A 20243-nucleotide genomic window follows, 5' to 3' on the forward strand; every position below is an offset into this window, starting at 1 on the left:
GCGAGATTGCCCGGACAACGCATCGCGGCGAAGAGCGCATTATAACTATCCCGAGGGAGGTCCTCAATTCAGACTGAGACACTCAATTTACCACAGCTGAGAAATCTCTCGGTGACCCTCTCACTCAAAGTTCGCAATTTCTCACTGCTCGCGCTCTCACCCCCCTCCAAGAGCAGCATATACATTAGGTGGAATCTATGGCTCTGACAGCTTCTCCTGCACAAGGTGAGAAATGGGGACCGTCTCCGTGGCAGGACAACGGTTCAGAATCAAACGTACTTGTAAAAATGTAGGACAGAAACTTTTTGGGCCAGGACAAAAAGAGGGCCTGGAGTGGTGGTGTGGGGGGAGTGGGGTACAGCTTACTTTCCTCTGTATGGAAGGAGAATACTAATTACAGGCCTTCAGCATGAGCCCACATTGTTCCCTCTCTACCCAACAAAGCCCTTTCACGCCCTGTAAAGGGCTACACAATGCCTGCTCTGGGGGCAAGCTTTGGCCCCTCCCCTAAAGAGGGGGGAGAGGAGGATGTTAGCTACATTGGCTTCTTGTTATTGTTGACTAAAAAGTGTGTGTTCATCTCTTGACTGAAATGCAGAGCACATGATTTTACCTGCAAAAGTAACCAGGAACCATGTTCTCACCTTCGTGTCGCCCCTTGTTGTCTTTCTCCGCAGGTATACAAATGCTCTCCGTCCAGCCGGACACCAAGCCAAAGGGCTGTGCCGGCTGCAACCGGAAAATCAAGGACCGCTACCTGCTGAAGGCCCTGGACAAGTACTGGCACGAAGACTGCCTCAAGTGCGCCTGCTGCGACTGCCGTCTCGGAGAGGTGGGCTCCACGCTGTACACCAAAGCCAACCTCATCCTCTGTCGGAGGGACTACCTACGGTAAGAGGAGAATCTCAATATTTGTATCATAACACGCACTCTAGACACTACACGCACAAAATGTCACTGAAAACAGCTGAATCTGTACCACATTCAAAAGAGACCTCTCAGGGCCTTATGTCAAATTCCAAACAAAGCAAGTGCCACAAAAAGCCATATTGCTGTTAACACTGGCTTTAATGGCCGCCCTTAACGCCCAGAGTTCTCCCATGCTGTTAGATATCCTTTGCTCTTCATAATAGAAAAGGAGCTCAAAGGGGATCTTTATGAGCCTATAAACTGCTCCCATTTCTGTGAGTTTTCAATGGATTCACTTGTTGGATTCAATCAACACACCGAGGCTTGATAGAAGGACATTGTTTAGCAAAAGACCACCCTGGTTCTTGTTCAATCAGCTTATCTTTGTCCACTGATGGAAGGTTTCTCTTAGAAACCCAACCTCTCAATTCCATACTTTTCTCTATCTAATGTCCCCAACATGTATTAGTTTTAAAGCAACAAGTCTTCTAGTTTTTAAATATTTGGCTAACAGATAAACAGACTCTAACATCTTTAGTGTCTAGTCATTCTCTCCTAATGAGTAAAAAGGAAAGAGTGCATAAGCTACTTTCTTGTAGGGGTGTAAGATATATAGGAAAGATATGCAATGCAGTTAACTTTTGAAGCAATCAAATCAATTTCAATTATTTTCAATATATTTAAAGCCAGAAAACAATGACACATTCTATGTGCAAAGAAAGCATCACCCAAACTTCTCAAAGTGACCAGAAAATGGTAATATTCTACAAAAAGCATCCTCCAGAATTCATGATAATCAAATTAAAATCTAATAATCTGATAGCTTGTTTTTCATGGACTTTACATGACTGAAGAGGTTTGTGGTATTTTACCTTTGATTGGCCACACACAACTTACAAATAGTTTTTTTTTAATTACTGTCATTATTTTAAATGTATAATTATTAATATTAATACATAATATGAAATATAAAAAGAATAAATAAATATTATATAATTTTTTCTAATTATATATATATTTATTCATCTCACATTGGCATTGCTACTACTTGTTTACACTACATGATGTCACAAGTGCGCACACTTAACCTAAGATAATGGCAGGATATTCTCTGCAACTCCTTAAACTTTAGGAATGAATGCATTCAAATCATTTAGCTACCACAGCCTTATTACACTGTTCATTTTGCAGTATTTAAAAAAAGAAATTAAATCATGCAGCTGTACTCTAGGTCTACAAAGCAGCATTTTGTTCTCTCTTAGTGTCTCTACCTAATAGTTACACACGCTCAAGTTAGTAAACTCGCGTACACGTGTGTGCTACTGTATGTATATAAAATGATGTAAATGCTCAACGGGACGCTCCAGGGAGTCACAGCTTTGTGAGCGTGCTAGAAGCTACAGTAGGCAGGAGGCGCTTTGAAATGGCACAGTTCATTTAATTTTGGCATGGGCGATGAGAGAGTCTCCATTAGGCGCGGTACACAAGCAGGCTTTGGGGAAACGCGACTGTAAAGCATCGCCAGAGGGCCAGAGGCAGGCTGAGATTACCATCTTGCAGTAAGCCTCATTGACTGTGCCCTGCTAAACTGCATCTTCATTCACGACGACGCTCACAAGTTTGTGCCTCAAACAACAACGGCGATGAGATAGATGGCTCCATATGTGTCATTAGGAGACGTGTAGATCAGTCTTAGCGTTGAGGTGGCGGTTTGAAATAGATGCACTTGATAAGGTTCTTGTGTATGTGTATGTTCTGTAATATCTCTCTTAATAATTTGACAACACACCTTACCGATAGCGAGTGTGATTCTTTCATCTTCAAAGTTCAAGGTGACTGAATTGATTTGACTCTGGCCATCACATGAGTGGTCCTCCAGCGCCTCCAGCTCGCCGTCTCCTCGCCAGCAGCAAATTAGGGGCGAGTGTGGCACGGTCCCAGTTCCTCAAATCACATCTGCAACACAACAAAAGAAAAGCAGCCTTCATTGACGAGCCAATCAATCGGCAGTTCTACAGAGCGCTCCAACGTACTCCCCTCGATTGGATCGTTTCCTTATTTATTTTCCTAAGTTAGTGCCGACGAGATAAGAGATAGACTTAATCCCTTCCTCTTTGTTCTGTGTTCTATTTTGCTCGTTCTTATTCCAAGTAAATTATGCTTGGATTTATTATACAAGATTCCCCACCCCCACGTCTGCACAGAATCAATCCAGTCCTGTTTAGCAGTGTGGCATGTTATTAAGGCTGACATAACCAGGGTTAATAGAATTCTTCAGGGGTCTACAACCATGAGCGATGTGATCCCACCAGCTGAGAAATAATAATCCCTATCGCAACACACACAAAAACAAATTAAATAAGAAAAAAAAAAGATTTATGCCTTCCCGGACCTGTCTCCCTTAGTACGTATTATCAAATATGATGTGGGGTTTTTTTGTAGTCGAAGGGAGAGGCTGAAATCGTTTTGGTCTGGGGATAGAATATCATTCGATTCATATTCAAAGCATCAAGAAGGTAATTACTGATGGAAAGCATTATCGTGTCCGACTCTATGCTCGTGTTGCTCTCAAAATATGGGTAAATGGTACTGGCCTGTCATATCAACAACAAATGATTCTTTTGATACCGTGCGGACATCTCCATTGATGATAAAAGTAATAACTGGCGTGCCAGTGTTTATGCTGATGCGGTTACATTTTTATAACGGGGAGAGATAAAAGTTAAAAGGCACAGACAAAAAAGCAACGGACACATTTAAGTTGAGAAACGGGCAGAAATGAACCCTGTCAGAAAGTAGTTACAGACAGGAAAGCCCATGATGCAAGCAGGGAGAGGGAAGCTGTTAGGCATCAGTTAATGGAAAACTGTAAATTTCAGGCATCCATTTTAAAGACAGCGCTGGGTGACCACTTATTTATTTATCTATCTATTCATTCATTTTTTTTTAAATCCAACTTCAATTTTCCTCTACAGTGGTTTTACTAAGATTGTAAATGCAAGCAAACTCACAGAGCAGTCAACATGACTGGATTTATTACCGTTATGGAAAGCTGGCTATCGGTGAAAGATAACCAACATGTAAAGCATGGTTTGGTTGTAATAACTTGTATTTTTTTCCCCTCTCGCCCCTCATTCAGGAACCACTCTGTGGTCCGCATCTACCTTGTGCTGTGTAAACTTTTGGAAATGAACCATAAAAATGTATCTTTCACTTTTTCATACAGTATTTGCATCTGGAGTCACGTGTAGATTGTATGCATTTATGTATGTGCCATATGTTTATCTGTAGGTCAACAAAATGAGAGCAATCTTTAAAGTCAGGAACTTATGCTGAACAGAATGATTCATTTTGGTTGCACACTTACAGATAAAGTTATAATTACTTTGTTGTTTGATCATGAAATGATGATTTCAGGTTCAGGATGTACATTTTAAACGACAGGACGGTGCCAAGATAAAGTAGTTGTATTAAAAACTGCAGGTGGCTTACATACTTTATAAAAGAAAAAATGGTGTACCTTGGATGCAGTCGTTGCTCTCCGCATCCATGCAAAGTGATGTTCGGCTACTATCGCCCTTGAAAACATAAGAAGCATCATACTTGGATTTGTGCCATTGAGCAAGTCCAAAGAGAGTCACCACCTAAGGAGACAGAGACAAATTATTTGAAAAATCACAGTATGTGGACCTCAACACAAACTGTGTCCAATCAGCTATTTTAGTTTAATCTATGTTTTGGGTGCTGTGCAGGTGTGCAATACTCTTCTTTTCTTTTTTTTCTCGGCTAACCTGCTAACACTCTCCTTGTAATTTTGAAAAGGTCACAGATGCATAACTTCTTGGTTCAGAAGTTCTCTAGTTCTCCTGTGCTCTAGTTTACGCCCTCAGCTGATAAGAGCAATAATTCTCAAATATAAACACATTTATTGTTAGCTGACATGACACTAAAGTAACAAAGTCGTTGCTGTGTTGTCTGTCAAAGGTTAGCCTGGTCTCTCCGGCGGGACTAGCGCAGTGCAGCCCGGTGTAGTTTGTCTTGTGTTTTCTTCAGTTGTTTTGAAGCTAGCTGAAAGATTGAGGCCATCTCTCGTTCTAATGACCAGTGCAGATGTTCACAAACAGAGCAGTGCTCTCGGTCTCTGAAGGGCTTTAAGCAGGACTTCGGTTATAGCAAACACAGAGTGCTAAAACAGAGCATTTCTAGCATTTTACTTTGTGTTTTACTGGCAGAATCGATATTGAGGTGTTACTAATGTGACAATGGATTCGCTGTTGTCAGAATACTCAAGCTTTTCCAGGAACTTTTACATCAGTAGCCATGTACAGTACCATGATAAAATGGCACATTGCTGGTTTTTGTCATACACACACACTAGAGAGAGAGACAAGCAGACTGACCTTTGATATGAATTGCATTGTTCATTTGGAAAATGAAAAAAAAATTAGCCTAATTTTAGTTAAAAGCTTGTTTGGGTGGTAAGTGTAAATGAAACAAAAAAGTTGCAGAAGCATTTAAAATTTTTGTAAAGAAATATCTAGTTCAATTCTGCTGTTTTTCACTCTTTTGACTCGTACTGTATAGATTAGTGTATTTTAGGGGCATTTGTTGTCAATTTACTTATTCAAGTTTAATACCTAACCCAGTAAATAGTACTCTGAAAAATAAATGATCGGAGAGTTTAAATGGCTTCAATGGAATTGCTTACTTTTAGTTTTTAATTATCTTTAATTTACCAACTTTAAATTTAGAGTATGCTTTGGAAGCTAAGTTTAAAAATTAGGATAAACTGATAATATTTGAGGTAATGTTAATGTTTATGTACCTAGTGAGATGGTGAGACACTTTACTATCAGCAAGTATATTTTCCAGTTTAATATTATAAATATGGTTTTGAAATACAATCCGTGCCCAGACCATTTCTAGTCTACAGCAAAACGACTGCCATAAAACTGAGGTGAAATATGCTCTTTGAATAAAGACTATTAAATAAAATCCTTTAATGACACATAAAACAAAACAGTTGACAGAAGAACAATTTACCATTCACGTTGAGATGTTTCAGTGCGATTACAATGCTACACAACACTTCAAACGCATGTTGTTTGGTTTTAAAACATTAAGAATCTTTATGAGCATCCTGTGTTACTTTTGTTGGCAGCGCCATCTCTAGCTGACAAATTTCTAGGCCCTGGGGGACGTGTTTGCAAGGTCTGCTTTTGAAAACACTCTGCACCCTGCATAAAGCTGTTTTCTGTGGGTGCACCTGTGCTGTAATTGTTTTTTCCCTTTACTGTCTTTTAAACAATGGCTTTTTCTTAAAGCTAATGAAAGACTAGTATTAAAGTATTAAATGAAAGAAAAAGAAAGTATTATTGTCATTTATAATTACAGCCTTGTGTTGAAAACATAACGTATTAATTAGTTTTAAAGTCTTGTGCATGATTTTTTTTCCATCTTTGTTTGTACAACACAGTATAATTAGCCAACAAAACAATTGTCTAAATCTCTAGTATGTGGGAAGCCGATGCATAATATGTCCATGAACCTTTTTTTTTTTTAAATCAGCATTACATTTTTAATTAATGTCTAAGGGAAAATGTATAATTTAGGTACTGTGACTGGTCACAACATCCATAATAATTAAAAACAATTAGCAAAGTGTTGGTTAAAAAAGTTTTAGACATCAACTTTCCGAAAGTATTTAATGTCCAAACCATAGCTCACTGGAGAGTTTGATTTATCCAACCTTCATTTTGGCCTTATGAACTCTGATGACTTTAAGGAGGTAAATCCTCAAAGAGATGGGCTCCAATAGGAGTGGGCTTTAGTGTTGCGGGATCACAGGCACTTGAGGTGTGGATTCAGCGGGTGTGCCGTCTCTCACAGCAGCGGATAGCGCTCAGTCTCAACGGCACTCGTTACAACAGAGCACTCAGCGTGTACAAAAGGGCTTCTTCCTGGTGAAGGTTTTAATGGTGTTGCAGCTCTGGACACTTTACCTCCTTATCCCCCCCGTCTCATTAGACAGCCCCTCACCGTCTTGTGTTTCTCTCTGCTTTGATACCGCAAATGAAACCTTGTGATGACCAGTTTTCATGCAAGCCAGGTTTTCATTTTAACTCAATAGTACATTTGTTCACCTAAAAATTAATCATTTGCGTGTTGTTTTAAACTTGTATGATGTTCCTTCATCTGTGGAACACGAGGAGAAATTATGAAGAACGGTCAAGTTGCCTTTTTACATCCAATTACAATGAACAGAAACTTAAGGTTTAATGCTTTTGCATTTTTCTTGAAGATTGAATGCTCCGATTGGTGCACGATTTCTTTATCATTTGCTCTTGAATTTGGGACACTTTCAAATTAAGCCACACTGATGAGATAAATGCAAATTCAAATATAAAATGTAGTTTTCAAACACCTATGTAGCCACAGAGAGTTTGTGAAAAGTATTATAACAAAGTACTAGCTAATATAACATAGCACAAGCTATAAATCTACCGCAACAGCTACAATAATGACCCCCAAAAAAGTTTAAAAGGTAAGAATTTTTATCGTCTTTTTACGCGCTTGCCCACTGTTTGTTTATTTGTTTCCCCGTAGCATCCTGTATGATTCGTGCCCCTGGAGGCTGCACAGCGAGCCTCTAAACAGCAACGGCCGCTCCACCGCCACAAGGTGAACTATTCCCCGCTGTGCGTTATTATTAATAACTGTCAGCCAGAGGGGGTCACCCACGACAACTCCTTGAAAAGAACCCAGGGCAAGGCAACTAGGCCGCAGCTGGGCGCCTTGTAAAACAATACCCCACCCCCCCTCCCTGCTTCCCCAGAGGATGAGTGCTTAAGGCAGGAATAATGCATGGGAGCGATTGGGGAGTAGGGCACGGCCATGTTTCCAGCCGTGAAAAATTAAGATGTCACCACCTGGCACTGTTAAGCATACCTTTTGCCAGAGCACGAAGCTATCTATTAGAACAGGACAGGGCAAAGACAGAGTGTTTGAATGTCTCACTCCCCACTTCCACCTCCAGTCACATTTTCCCCAGTAGTCCCACCAGATTCTGTGGCCTAAACTTTAAAAATAAATAAATAAAATGAAGAGGAAAATCCATGATTTACTTTTTATAATATAATATAATATAATATAATATAATATAATATAATATAATATAATATAATATAATATAATATAATATAATAAAGTTTCAAAATTATAATAATTTATAAAATGTAATTATATTTATTATAGTATAAAATAACATAAAAACATATACCATCTACTTAAACAAAAAATTTATTAATTTAAATTTAATGTGCCTATACAACGTTAATAATATAATGTACATTAATTATTTATAAAATTATAATCATTTATATATTTTTTATTTATTATAGATTTGTTGTATTGAAAACAAATAATTCAAATGTATTACCATTTACTCAACTGTGCCTATATAATACAATTTAATAATATTACTATAATATAATATTATAAATTATTAAATATTTTTAAAAATGATTTGAAAGAATATAATACATGTTTAGTATTTGTGAGCAATCCCTTTAAACAAATTTTGTAAATTGTTTTATTACTGTATTCACTTCCTACACTGAGGCACAATATATTAGTCTACAGCTCAAGGCATGTATAAAATTAACTTGGCTCTGAACAATTTTTTGTCTTTGCACTGAATCTCTCTTTTAAAAATAGCGGCTTTTGTTGTTCTCTGCATAGTTCCATTCCTGTGGTCAGAGCAATTCCAAATAAGTGTTCCTCCAATCTCCCTACACCACCTCTAATCCAACAAGTTTCCATTAAAATGAATGTTATAACTGAAACAGGGTGCCGGAGATGTGTGTGGGAGGGTAGTGACAGCAATTTATTTGTGCTCACCTCCTCTCCCGTGCACTCTCACTTTGAATGCATTACAAATCCTGCTTTAATTTTCTCCACTGTACCACATAGACATCCAGCTACATCACTCCAATCTCTCCAAATGAAATTGGTTTTGGAGGGGTCAGAGTTCAGTGCACTGGTCTGTGTTATGATTTCCATCTAATCTGGGAGAGGACTATAAAGACCTAATCCGCCCTACCTTTTCCAGGCGATGCTGCACTCTTGAGCCAGCGTATGGGAACCTTGTAATAAGCCGAGAGAGGAAGGAGGGGAAAGAGGGATGACTGTTTTTCAAGTCCTATTTGTTTTGTGGATTTATGGCATGCAAAATGTTGGATGGCTTCAACTGTGCCACGAGTAGACAGACTCCATGAGGCCAAGGCTAGATTAACGGTCAACTTTGACCCTGCTTGCTGATAGTAAAGGGCCACCCAGGGCCTTCATATGGGTTTGATTTGGTCCAGAGCCCCATAGGAACCCCTGTGGATTTATTGCCTTGGACTTCCACCATTTCCCCACGAAACAACGAAAGCGAGAGCCTTTTTCACTGAAGTTAAATGTCCATCATTTGCCTCATTTTATTGCTTTATACCTCTAAATGTAATTTTATTTTAATCTGTTTCGCTTCACTGGAGTTTTTATTAGAGTTGTTGTACTACTGTATATCTCCGCTTGCACCTGCCAAATTAATGTGTTTACTTTGTCCCAAGAGTGAAATTGGCCGGACAGTCGTGCAAAAGATGGACAATCACAAAGCATTAGACAAATGGCTTTGAAATACTCAGTTTGCAGAAAGCCATCATTTTGTATTCATGACGCCTGACGGTAGCAGGTGATACCGTGTAGGATTGCTACAGTTAAAATTGTCGGCTGTGGAAAAACACCTTGCTAGCTTAGGAACACATGCTCTAAAACACGACTACCTGCTGGGTCTGACATTATCTGTTATAGTAACGCTGGAGGAACTGTTTTTTTGCTGCTCATAGTACCTTTTCAGCGTATTCTGCTGTATTGACTTCTTCTGTTTGTTTTTTTGCTTTTTCTTTGTATATACCCACAGATTTGAACACAGTAGAAAGCAAGGCTGCCAAGACATTCATGACATTGTGTACATGCATCAATGACAATAGGCCTAAATAATGTATAGTGACATTGAAAAAAAAAAAAAAGTTTTAATGTTAAGTTTCCACTGGATGAATAGGTGCGTACGCACCTAAATATGTTCTTACCCTCATTATTCCCTTGTCTGTTTGAGTCCCTAAAGCCGTTGAACGAGGTTATATTAAGCTTGAGTCAACTATTACCTTATGAGGCTTCATTTTTGATGAGATGACTTTCCCAAAATAGTTGTCGTGATACATCTCGTTGTCGAAAAAGCCTCCACAGGCATTATGAGCATATGGGCGCTTCATTTTTCCCAGCACTCTTGTCATTACATTAATTTTCAGAAACTGTGGCCGTCGCTTAATGCCAAAATTAAATCCTGCACCTGCTGACTGGACTCAATGGGGCGATCACTCCTGTACCCTGAACTTAACTTTCTACAGCAGACATTTATGTGGATTTCTTTTTCCTCTGCTCCCAACCATTTGATATCCTTACTCCTCAGAGATTAACCTTTATGCCCTTGATAAATGCTCTATATTGACATCAAAGGAACGGGGAAAATGGCGCAAGGCCTTCTGGGAAGAAGTCCGGGAGCTTCCTCAAAGAACCCAGGCCCTGGCTCTCCTAAGCGAGAAGCCATAATCTGGGCAGAGCGTATGGAACTTACCGCTCCTCTTTGTCTTTTTAATTAAACTTGAGCACAGTTTTGAGGCTATTTGACCTTTCTCAGCCCCCTCTTTGTGAGGATTGCCGTAGGTCATTTCCATGCATATATTACCTCATTTGAGCTCTTCTCTGCTTCTAGTGAGTCCATGATCCGCTTGGATTTAAAGATTAGGCAGAGGTGCGGCTGAAGAATATCGGCCACATATTATATCTGCTGTTGGGGGGAAAATATTGAAGATCAAGTATATAATTTTAGGGAGGCCTGACTGAGCATTAGTAAGCGAGAGATTTGTGAAGACTTTAATAGGTCTGTATGTTCTGTAACTGTCAAGCATGTTTTTCTTTCTAATTTTCAATTTTAATTTGAAATTCAGTGTTCTTTTACAAGAAGCAGCATTGCCTTGCCTGGCACAGCTGTGGTCGGGGATGTGGTGCCACTGCATCCTTGGCTGGCATCTCTTCTCTGCCGGCATGTGAGAGTGTGATAACCAGCCTTGTCGCTTGACACGCAGAGATATGCAAGCCCCTCTGCTGCCCCCAGAGCTTTGGCAGACACCGATCGGCTTTTGTTTCTGGGTTGCGAGCTTGGAAGCCATCCGCCATCTTGGCTCACGACACAGCCATTTGAAAACCTCGCAGCTCATTCTCCAACCTCCTAGAACAATCCCTCCGAAACCAACTCCTCTTTTACCTGTGATAAAGCAACAGACCCAATCCAGCAAACAAGACAGGAATGGATTCCCTGCCCTGAGAGTAAGGCCGAATAAATAAACCCTACTCTTCTGAAGCATTATCTTGCATGGCCTGGTAGCTTTTAAACTATTCATAACGTATTGTGCAGAGTAACAAAGACAACCATGATGTTGTAGGATCAGACGCAAGCACAAAAAAAGTTATTTTGGCTAGCTCTTTGCCATTAGGTGTAAACCCGATTTGGGCTGCATCACAATCTCATAAAACCTACACCCCCAGTTTACGGTTTTCTCTTCAAGCGCATGTGTCGTAGTCTGTAAATCCGCAAGCTCTTTAAAAAAATCCCTGCTGTTTGGCTGAGAAACACACCGAGGGCTAAAATGGAAGATCTCGAGCTTATTGTTTAAGGCGTTCTCACTCCTTGCATTCGCACTTTCTGAACATCCAATTATTTAGTACAGCTTGGTGGGTCATTGGTCCAGGCAAGTTCCCTCTCTCCAGACCTGTCTGCTATGCTTACACCTTTAGTCTGAAGAGCCACTGATGGCATGAGTCCTTTTTACTGTGATAAGTTTGCAGTTTTCAAGAGACCACAATGCCTCTTAGTATCTAACTGGAGCATCAACGGCTGTCTCTTTCACATGCAAGTTTAACAACCAAACAGAACAAAGCACCCCAGCCCCAACTCAAACCTCTGACCTTCTCTGAAATGCTTGCTTTAGGGCTCTGCAATGCTATGTATGCCTCACATAACAAAGCTCACTCTGGAATACATCACTATCTTCGTCTATGTGTGACTGGCAGCTCTACGGACCTACACAAGGCAGTCAACTCCACTCACCGAGAGTTACACTGCAGTTCGTGAGTACATGCTTGGCCTCAGACCCTCAGTTGCAGCACCTTAGTAATGAGCCTTTTATGGAGATGAAGAAGGGGGAAGATAACAGAAGATCCTTTCATGGTAGTCTGGAGGTGGTGGGGGTTTAGTGGAGGAACCTCCAGATGGTGATTGGTCCATGTCAGCCCCACTTACAGGGGCTTGATTTGGATAGGGAGCACAGTGCAGCGAGCCCCCTGTGCTCAACCCCTGAGCGACTTCTCAATTAGTGTGCTGCCTAGCGGAACTGTGAGACGCTGCTGGATGCTCCTCACCTCAGCCCCTCAGCTCCAGGCACACAGCATCTGCCAAAATATCTCATATGATCACATGGTCAGGCTTATTTTGCTGTGGATGTTACATCAATACACATGCTTCTATCGAGAGCAGCAGACCAAAGCGTAGCCTGACTGAAAAGTGCAGAAGGCACACAATTTTTTCGGTATTGGTAAACACAGATGCATTCGCTAAAGAGCACTGCTTGCAAGACTTTAAATGCTTTCTCGTCTCAAAATTGTTTGAGTATTCTGACTATAATCAAAATGCTGCGTTCCCCCCTATTTTTAAGTTGTAAATAAAGTATCTTTTTCTTTATGTTAATGGTGTGGGTGAGACCAGTCAGACCTAGTTGCTCAACTGTGCTTGTGTAAAATGAGATGTAAATGCAGCCGTTTTAACACCCTACTTTATTCATGAGAGAGCCAAAAGAAAGAGAAGAATGCAAATGAGGCGCTCAAGTTTGCCCTTGAACTGGACACATCCACAAACAAGTCCATCTCACCAAAAGAACGAACAACTTTATTAAATCATCTGACAAGAGCTCATGTAAATGTGTCTGATACTTCCTGTGTAACTCTATTTCAACATTTAATGCTCTAGAGATGATATCCACCTCACTTGACTTGAATGTTCTTATTACAAAGATGATTAGATCTTCAATTTTGTTTTCTTACATATTATGACTTTCTTTTTTTTCTTTCTTTCCTCACCTCAACGTGTAAAAAGAGAGGGAGAAAGAAAAGAAAAAAGCAAATATGTATTCACCGCTGTCACCACCACATTGATTGTGCTGAATCTGCATGATGATACACAGGACAGCTTTTTGAGCAATGTTGCCATCAAAGGGCAACCAGGTGAGACACAGGGCCCATGAACAATCTAAATTATCCAGATAGAAATTTGTTGCCCATTCTCAATGGGAAAGTGCCCAAGCAAAAAGTTGCCCCATGTATCATCACCTCAAGTCTGCATTAGCGTTTGCGTCAAACTCCTGGTGTCTGTGCACTTCACAGGCCCTGTGTTTTCTCAGCCTAGCTCCTCTGCATTAGCCATGTACATCCTGATCAATCGTACACACTGGTTTGTTCCTTTATGGAGTGTGTTAAACTGTTGTACTGTGATTAGCACTCTGTGCATATTGCTGTGCATATTGCATGCTAAACGCTATCACGGCTGGCTATTTAAATGCAAAGACAGAGACAGAGCAGAACTGCAGAGTCTTGCATGTTTTTTGTTGCTGGTGTTGTTGCTGTATAGCACTGACCAATTAAGTATAAGCAGGGTCACAAGAACTAACATTGTATTCTAAAGTGAGATGATACATTAACACGGACAAAAAAAAAAGAGAACATAACTGGCAAAGCATGCTGTCGTAAAATAGCTAAGCATCTTCCCTGCAATCAAAGTTACTGTGTCATCCCTGCACACTATTCATTCCAGCTATTTGGATTTGATCAGACCCATGGCCTTTGTAAGCTCTCATTTAAAAAAAGCAGTCTGCTCTTGGTCTGTTCATTAGAGACCTCTCCATTGTCAGGCTTGGATAGCAAGATCATTTGCACTGATTCGCTTCTCTCTACCACAAATCTGCATAAAAAAGAATCATCACACCGCGGGAAGTGTAGGTGCTGCTGTCCGTAACGCATTACTCTGATACCCATATGTCCCCGACACAAAGCAACAGAGGGTTTTGATACTGAGAGGAGTGCGTATAATTAATTTGATTTTGAAAACATTGAGGTGGGTGGAGAGAGAGGGGTGCCGGTTAATGTATTGATCAAGAGTTCATTTGGCTTTATCTTCATTCGACTAATTACTTTACTCTGAATAATATCAAGGTGGTTTTCATTTTAACTGCCAGTGGGAATTCCTGAGAGAGAAAAAAATACATCCAATCTATTTTATCAGTGATTAAAACATTTCAATCATTGGGCCCACAAAAACACCCCTCAAGCTCAATGTGGGGCGGCATTCAGGATTCTGTCTAATTAAAATCCTACATTAAATATTTCTTAATTATCTTTTTCAGTTAAAGAAAGGAAAGGAAAATTAATCAGGATGGTTTTGAAGACCTTTCCACAGATGAAATCTGCAAATCTAGAGCTACAACAATATGACACTGTTGGTTTACCCGTTTCCTACAGTCAAAACTCTACTTAGTTAAAAATCAGATTTTTCAGATTTACACATTACTTATTTTAAATCCTTAATTAAAAAAAAAAAGAAATTTGCTTTGTTACTTTAATTAAATTTCTCTGAAAGTCAGTTTAAAAAAAACCTGATCGATTGTCCATCCTTCATCTACAACAGAAAATCTATTAAAATTCCGTAAACTTTGTACAGTACAAAAAAAAGAACCTTTGAAAATGCAAAAAAAACATTTGTTGCTTCAATTGTACTGACAGTCTTGAAGCTTGCAATGCATGCAGGAAAAATGTACACAAAAAAAAACATTAATTTGCAAAATGACTCAATACAAAAACCTATAAAGATCTAAACTAATTCCATTAATTACAAAAATAAATAAACAGAAATTTTAGACATAGCTGGCATCAAATATCCTGCAATCATAAACTTATGCACTGATACATGATAGGCTACCAGCTTTATTAGTACTAAATATCATATTATTATATTACCGTATTTATTATAAATGATTTATCTGTGCACATCTTTTTTTTTTAATTCATTAACCCTCGTAATCTTTAATCAAAATCCCAACAACCTGTCACTCACATGAGATCACTCCAAAAGCAAACCACAACGATCCAATCAATTCTCGACAAAATCAAGTCCCACCCTACATTTTTTCTCATTCAAGAAGCTGTTTCACTCAGATATACAAAACAATAGGGGAGAAAAAGGATCACAACTTCTGTTTTATGCCAACTTTAAATACAACCTTGTGTACTTCTGACAGTCTCCAGTTTCTGGCCACAAACGAATGATTATGATCCTTCAATAAGGCACAAGATGATTTTTCTTTCATCTCATTCTCCCATTCTCACAGTTTCTCGCGTCTTGTGACATTTCAAACAGCGGCTCTAAGCAGGAGGCCTCCATATTGTGAACAAATTTTCATCTCAGGAACAGATGGTTTAAGTCTTGCGTCCTCAGGAAATAAATTAACAGATAAAGCTACAGAACAAAGAAATCCAGTGTCCCCTCTCGCCTCTATTTTGTGTTAAATGAGATGGCGTGGAGATGTTAAAAGCTCTGAAGGCGTCCTGTAATTGCTATGTTGTGCTTGGAAAAAAGCTTTGCCACCATTAACCTCTCCTCAATACAATTCACTTCACATGTCTGGCAATTACGTGGCCAATAATGCTCCATTCTTGCAAATGTGTGTGTTCTTGACTTCCTGTAATTAAATTGGGCTTTTCACATGTAACCTGAAATCGCAGAGAGGATAAAATGGGCACTTGTAATCACCATTGATCGAATTTGAAGTAGAGGTGCAAATACTTAATCTTCTATTTTTCTTCCGTGCTAAATTGTCCTGTTGGGAAGGTCAGGGATTCAGCTAAGGGGTCAGGGGTTGGACGGTATTGTTTTCTCCCTCTTTTCAATCTTTGGCAGAATACGAGTTGTGCAAAAAATAGAAGAACAGACAACAAACACTTATTTTTTTGACAGACCTTTTAACTTCTTAAGAGCAAAAGTCACCATCTCTCAAGTAGATTATGAATTTTAGTATCGAAAAGTATCTCACGCTCTAAAAGTGACATTCACTCCTAGGTGATGTATGCTCTGAAGCATTTCATGTAGCCATAACTATCCTTCACCAAAGGCCACATATGCTGCCATGCATCTTTCCAACATTTTTCTATGAAGTTAGACCTTTAGAATGATCCATTTGCCGACACCTACACAATGCCCTAACGCGACAGCTCAACACATTTACTCTGCAATGCCATAAACAACTGTAGGACGCTCTTTCAAGAACCCTTTTCTCGATCAACAAAGCAGCAGAATAAGGTTGTCAGCCCTGGTTTAAAGTGCTAAATACAAAAGTTCACTCACAGTTTTGTTATAAAACAAAAAGAACTGCCTGAAATTGTCAAGTAAATCAGCGAGGATTGTTTAGCCATAATGACAGAAGCTTTACATTTTTTAAAATAACTTTTAGATTTTTTAGTATGATAATTTAAGATTTGATAAATTGGTAAACTGTTTTTTTGGCATCTTCATCATTTATTCTCTATCATTTTTCACGGATATCGCAAGAATAGAACAGGTGCTTGACTTCAGTTATTCCTTCATATAGATTTATTCGTAATCGATGAGCTTCTGACTGCTGTTGTATGAACAATACAATTCAAGATTTACACCTGTTAGCAAATACAATTCCAAACATTGACTCTGTGAATGCAATCTCTGCATCAGCCGCCATTTTGTTTGCATTGGGGAACGTAAAGCTCACAACGCTGGCATTTCCATTCGCGCTAAACGCTTTAGAGATCATTCGCCTGGACACATTATGTTTTTGGATGGTCCCCTCCAGTTGAGATTAGCTTAATTAGCTGTGAAGAGCAATGACTCGTGGGACTGAGCATGTTTGGTGCAGATAATTGCAGGGCTAGCGTGGCACACCCCGGTGCCCAGCTTGCAACTGCAGGTGGGTTGGCACCGAGAAGTGCCTATCAAAGTGCACATCTGGGCCCTGCGGGGGTTGAAAACTTTCATTACACCCCTCTTCAAAATACCCCTCCGAATCCCCGCACACCCCTGCCAGATTTTCTTGCTGAAAAGCGCTCCAAAGCTTTTGGATGGTTTTTGTGTGGTGAGGGCATAATTATTTTGGTTTCACTGTGATTTTCACTTGAAAGAGGTTTCGCACCTTTCATCTTGGTTGTTTATTGAATACACAGATGCGTGAAAATATTTGACTGCCATTGTTTTTCTGGAGTCCATTAAAGTCTGTGTTTTATCTCCTGATAAGAACATCTACGTTATTATCTCATAATAGCAGTTTCTCAAGTCAATTCCTCAAGTTGTTGTCTTCTTAGAAGGCTGTTTACAGTAATTACCCTGTTGAGGCAGTAACTTTCGATGTCAGAAAACAATTACCCTTTACTTTCAGGAAGAATTTCTGTGCCCGATCTCATGCCCGGGTTGTAAAAGCTGTCTTCACTGTGCTTTTACCGAGAAGAGAGGGAGAGGAAGAGAGTGAAGGGCCTAATGAGTGAAGGATGTTCATGTGATGCTCATGAGTTTTAAACACGCACATGGTCTTTCTGAGCAATTATCGTGGGTCTCTGCCTCAGCCTAAGCGAGCTGACAGGTCAGTGGAGAGCTGTTCTATCTGCCCTGCAGTGGAAAGCTAAGAGGCCCATAATTCATCATTAGGATATCAGAGTCCAGGTGCAGATTAGAACTGATTGAGCCAGCAGCCAGGCAAAGTCAGGGCACTCAAGGAGGAAAATCTTATCCCACAGACAATTCCCAGGTCACGCCCGCTGTAATTGAAATAATTTTGCCCCAAGAGTTGTTTAATCTTCGAAAATCACACGTGTGGGCGCTAGATTGAAGAAAGTACACGTCTGATAGCATCTGCCAACTCGTTCTAACTGGTCAGACATCTTTTCTTTTCAATCCAGATACTATCAAAACCAATACCTTTATTTAATCGAACATGTGATTTTGTGATTTCTGAGGATAAAATGGGTAATGACAACTATTTACCTTTAAAAATCATAATTAAATTGGTCTAATCTGCAGATTATCAGGCTCTTTTTTTTAGTTTTACCTTTATTAACAATAATTATAGTGCATGATCAATAATTTAAAGACCACATTAAATTTAAATTGGTGTTTCAGCCTTTTAGGGCGTTTTCACACTTGAAAGTCTGCACCAAGGTCCGAACCAAAGTTCATGTTTTGATACATTCAGTAAGTTTTGGTTTGGTTTCACATTGCAATTATGCGAGCGCACTAAAGAACTTTACATGACATACTTGCGTCCTGTCGTCATCATCTATGTGGGCTGCATCTTGACATTGATTGGTTTGTAAACGGACGTGCGTCTGACGTCAGCGTGTTGTCAATTCGGTGGGTAACTTTGACAAGAATGAATGAACAGACGCATATCGTTGCACTATACTCTTATTATTACGCCATTTCTACCTGCAGCACCAACTATACTCGAGGCTAGTTCAAATTCGCCAAATGAATGTCCTCGTTGTGCAAACATTTTATCGTCGCCGGCAGGAAAGGAGGAGAAGACTGCAAGCAATCCTGCGATAACCACTGGGACTTCCTGTAAATGGTCTGAAAGTCCGAACCATACAGAAAATGCTTTCACACTAGAAACGAACCAAACCTTTGTTCAGTTTGATCCGGACCGTGGTCTGGGGGAGGTTTCACACCTGTAATTTTGATTCGGATCAAACTGAAAAGTCCGAAAATCCGGACCAAACAAGGTAGGTGTGAAAGGGCCCTTAGTCCATTTGTACTAGCTTTTGAGGTTATCTCCTGTAAATGCTAGTGTACTTCTAAATGCTGTCAAAACATTTTTTTAGCAGAACAAAACTCAAAATTTTTTCTATCGGGAAAATACGGCAAAATGACAGATGACTCATCCTGTACCACGCAGATTTCTGTCCAATCAAATGCTGTCTAAAATGAGAATGTCCATTCTCCTAAACACAACTCAAATTGACAAGCAAGTAGAAAATCATGACTTTGACAAAACTGAAGCCCATTGGCTTTTTAAAAATAACAACAACAACAGCAAAAAAGGCCCCCCCAAAAAAACTTTGATTCAATAGGAAATATCAACATAGGACAGAAAACTGCAATAATTAAGCAATTTTTTAAAGTTATATTATAAAATAAATTTTCCTAATAAAAAGTCACATTTAGCTTATGTAGCGAAATAACTCAAGTATGCTTCTTTTTACTGTCGGGCAGGTTTTTTTTCACATAGACGCTAATGATATGCATACATTTTATGCTCATAAATAATAAAATCACTATCAAGTTTTTAACTCAGGATCCAAACCCTTACAGTCGAAATTTTTACGTGAGGATCAATCATCTCGACAACATCAGTAACATGAGCATCAATATTTCAAGATTAATCTAACTTTTTTTAACTCAGAGCACCCCAAACATTGACGTTAAAAGTTAGCGCCGATGCTAACCGCAGACACAGCGCCTCACGGTAGCAGCAAGAGTGCCTGCTGCTCGAGACGCAACAAATCATTTGTCTGTTATTAACCCTGAGCCTGTAATTATGCAGATTGCCATAGATTTTCCCTGGGTGCCGAGAAGTGAGATCCAGGGGTTGCTCTCAGCGTGGCAGGCGGACGCGAGAACGGCCGCGCATTACTGAACTTGCCACATTCATCACTGTGACTGATGGCACAGGCGGCCGGTCCCCGGGTCCCGGTGGTTAATGTAGTGGGTAATTAACTGTCATTTGCCTGGTAATAGGCCGATGATCAATGGTTTGTGAGGAAACAAATTCTAATTCGGCAGCTGATGAATGCACGCTGAGGCCAGAGCGATTGAAGTCGCGGGGGTGGCGGCGGGAGAGAGGAGCAAGATGGAGAGAGGGAGCCACTGTCAGAATTTCAAATGCTTCTGGAGGTGGTGGCGTTATCATGCTTTCTCTTTTCCCTGAAAAAAGGTGCAGAAGGGAAAAAGCAATGCTTTATTTGTTGCCCTTGATGTTCAGAAAATACCCAAACAAATGAAGCGAAAAGAATACAGGCCTGACGTTTAAGATAAACATTATGCTTTGCTTTGTTCAAAATCCCATTCACTTTTTTTTTTTTTTTTCAATCTTTACAGGCTCCGGGACCCC

At 39.8% G+C, this 20243-nt stretch overlaps 1 protein-coding gene across 1 annotated transcript in view; it reads left to right on the forward strand.

Annotated features, from left to right (window-relative positions):
* lmo3 (LIM domain only 3) overlaps positions 1-20243 on the forward strand; it is a gene marked incomplete at its 5' end in the record, with an annotated part of 37113 nt that overhangs the window by 2787 nt on the left and 14083 nt on the right. Inside the window, one exon of the mRNA XM_081362849.1 lies at positions 678-891. Within this exon, the coding sequence (XP_081218975.1) occupies positions 678-891 (214 nt within the window). The remainder of the gene's footprint in view (positions 1-677; positions 892-20243) is intronic.

This window comes from Scardinius erythrophthalmus (genome assembly GCF_964197995.2).
Source record: "Scardinius erythrophthalmus genome assembly, chromosome: 4".
In the NCBI taxonomy this organism is placed as follows: domain Eukaryota; kingdom Metazoa; phylum Chordata; class Actinopteri; order Cypriniformes; family Leuciscidae; genus Scardinius; species Scardinius erythrophthalmus.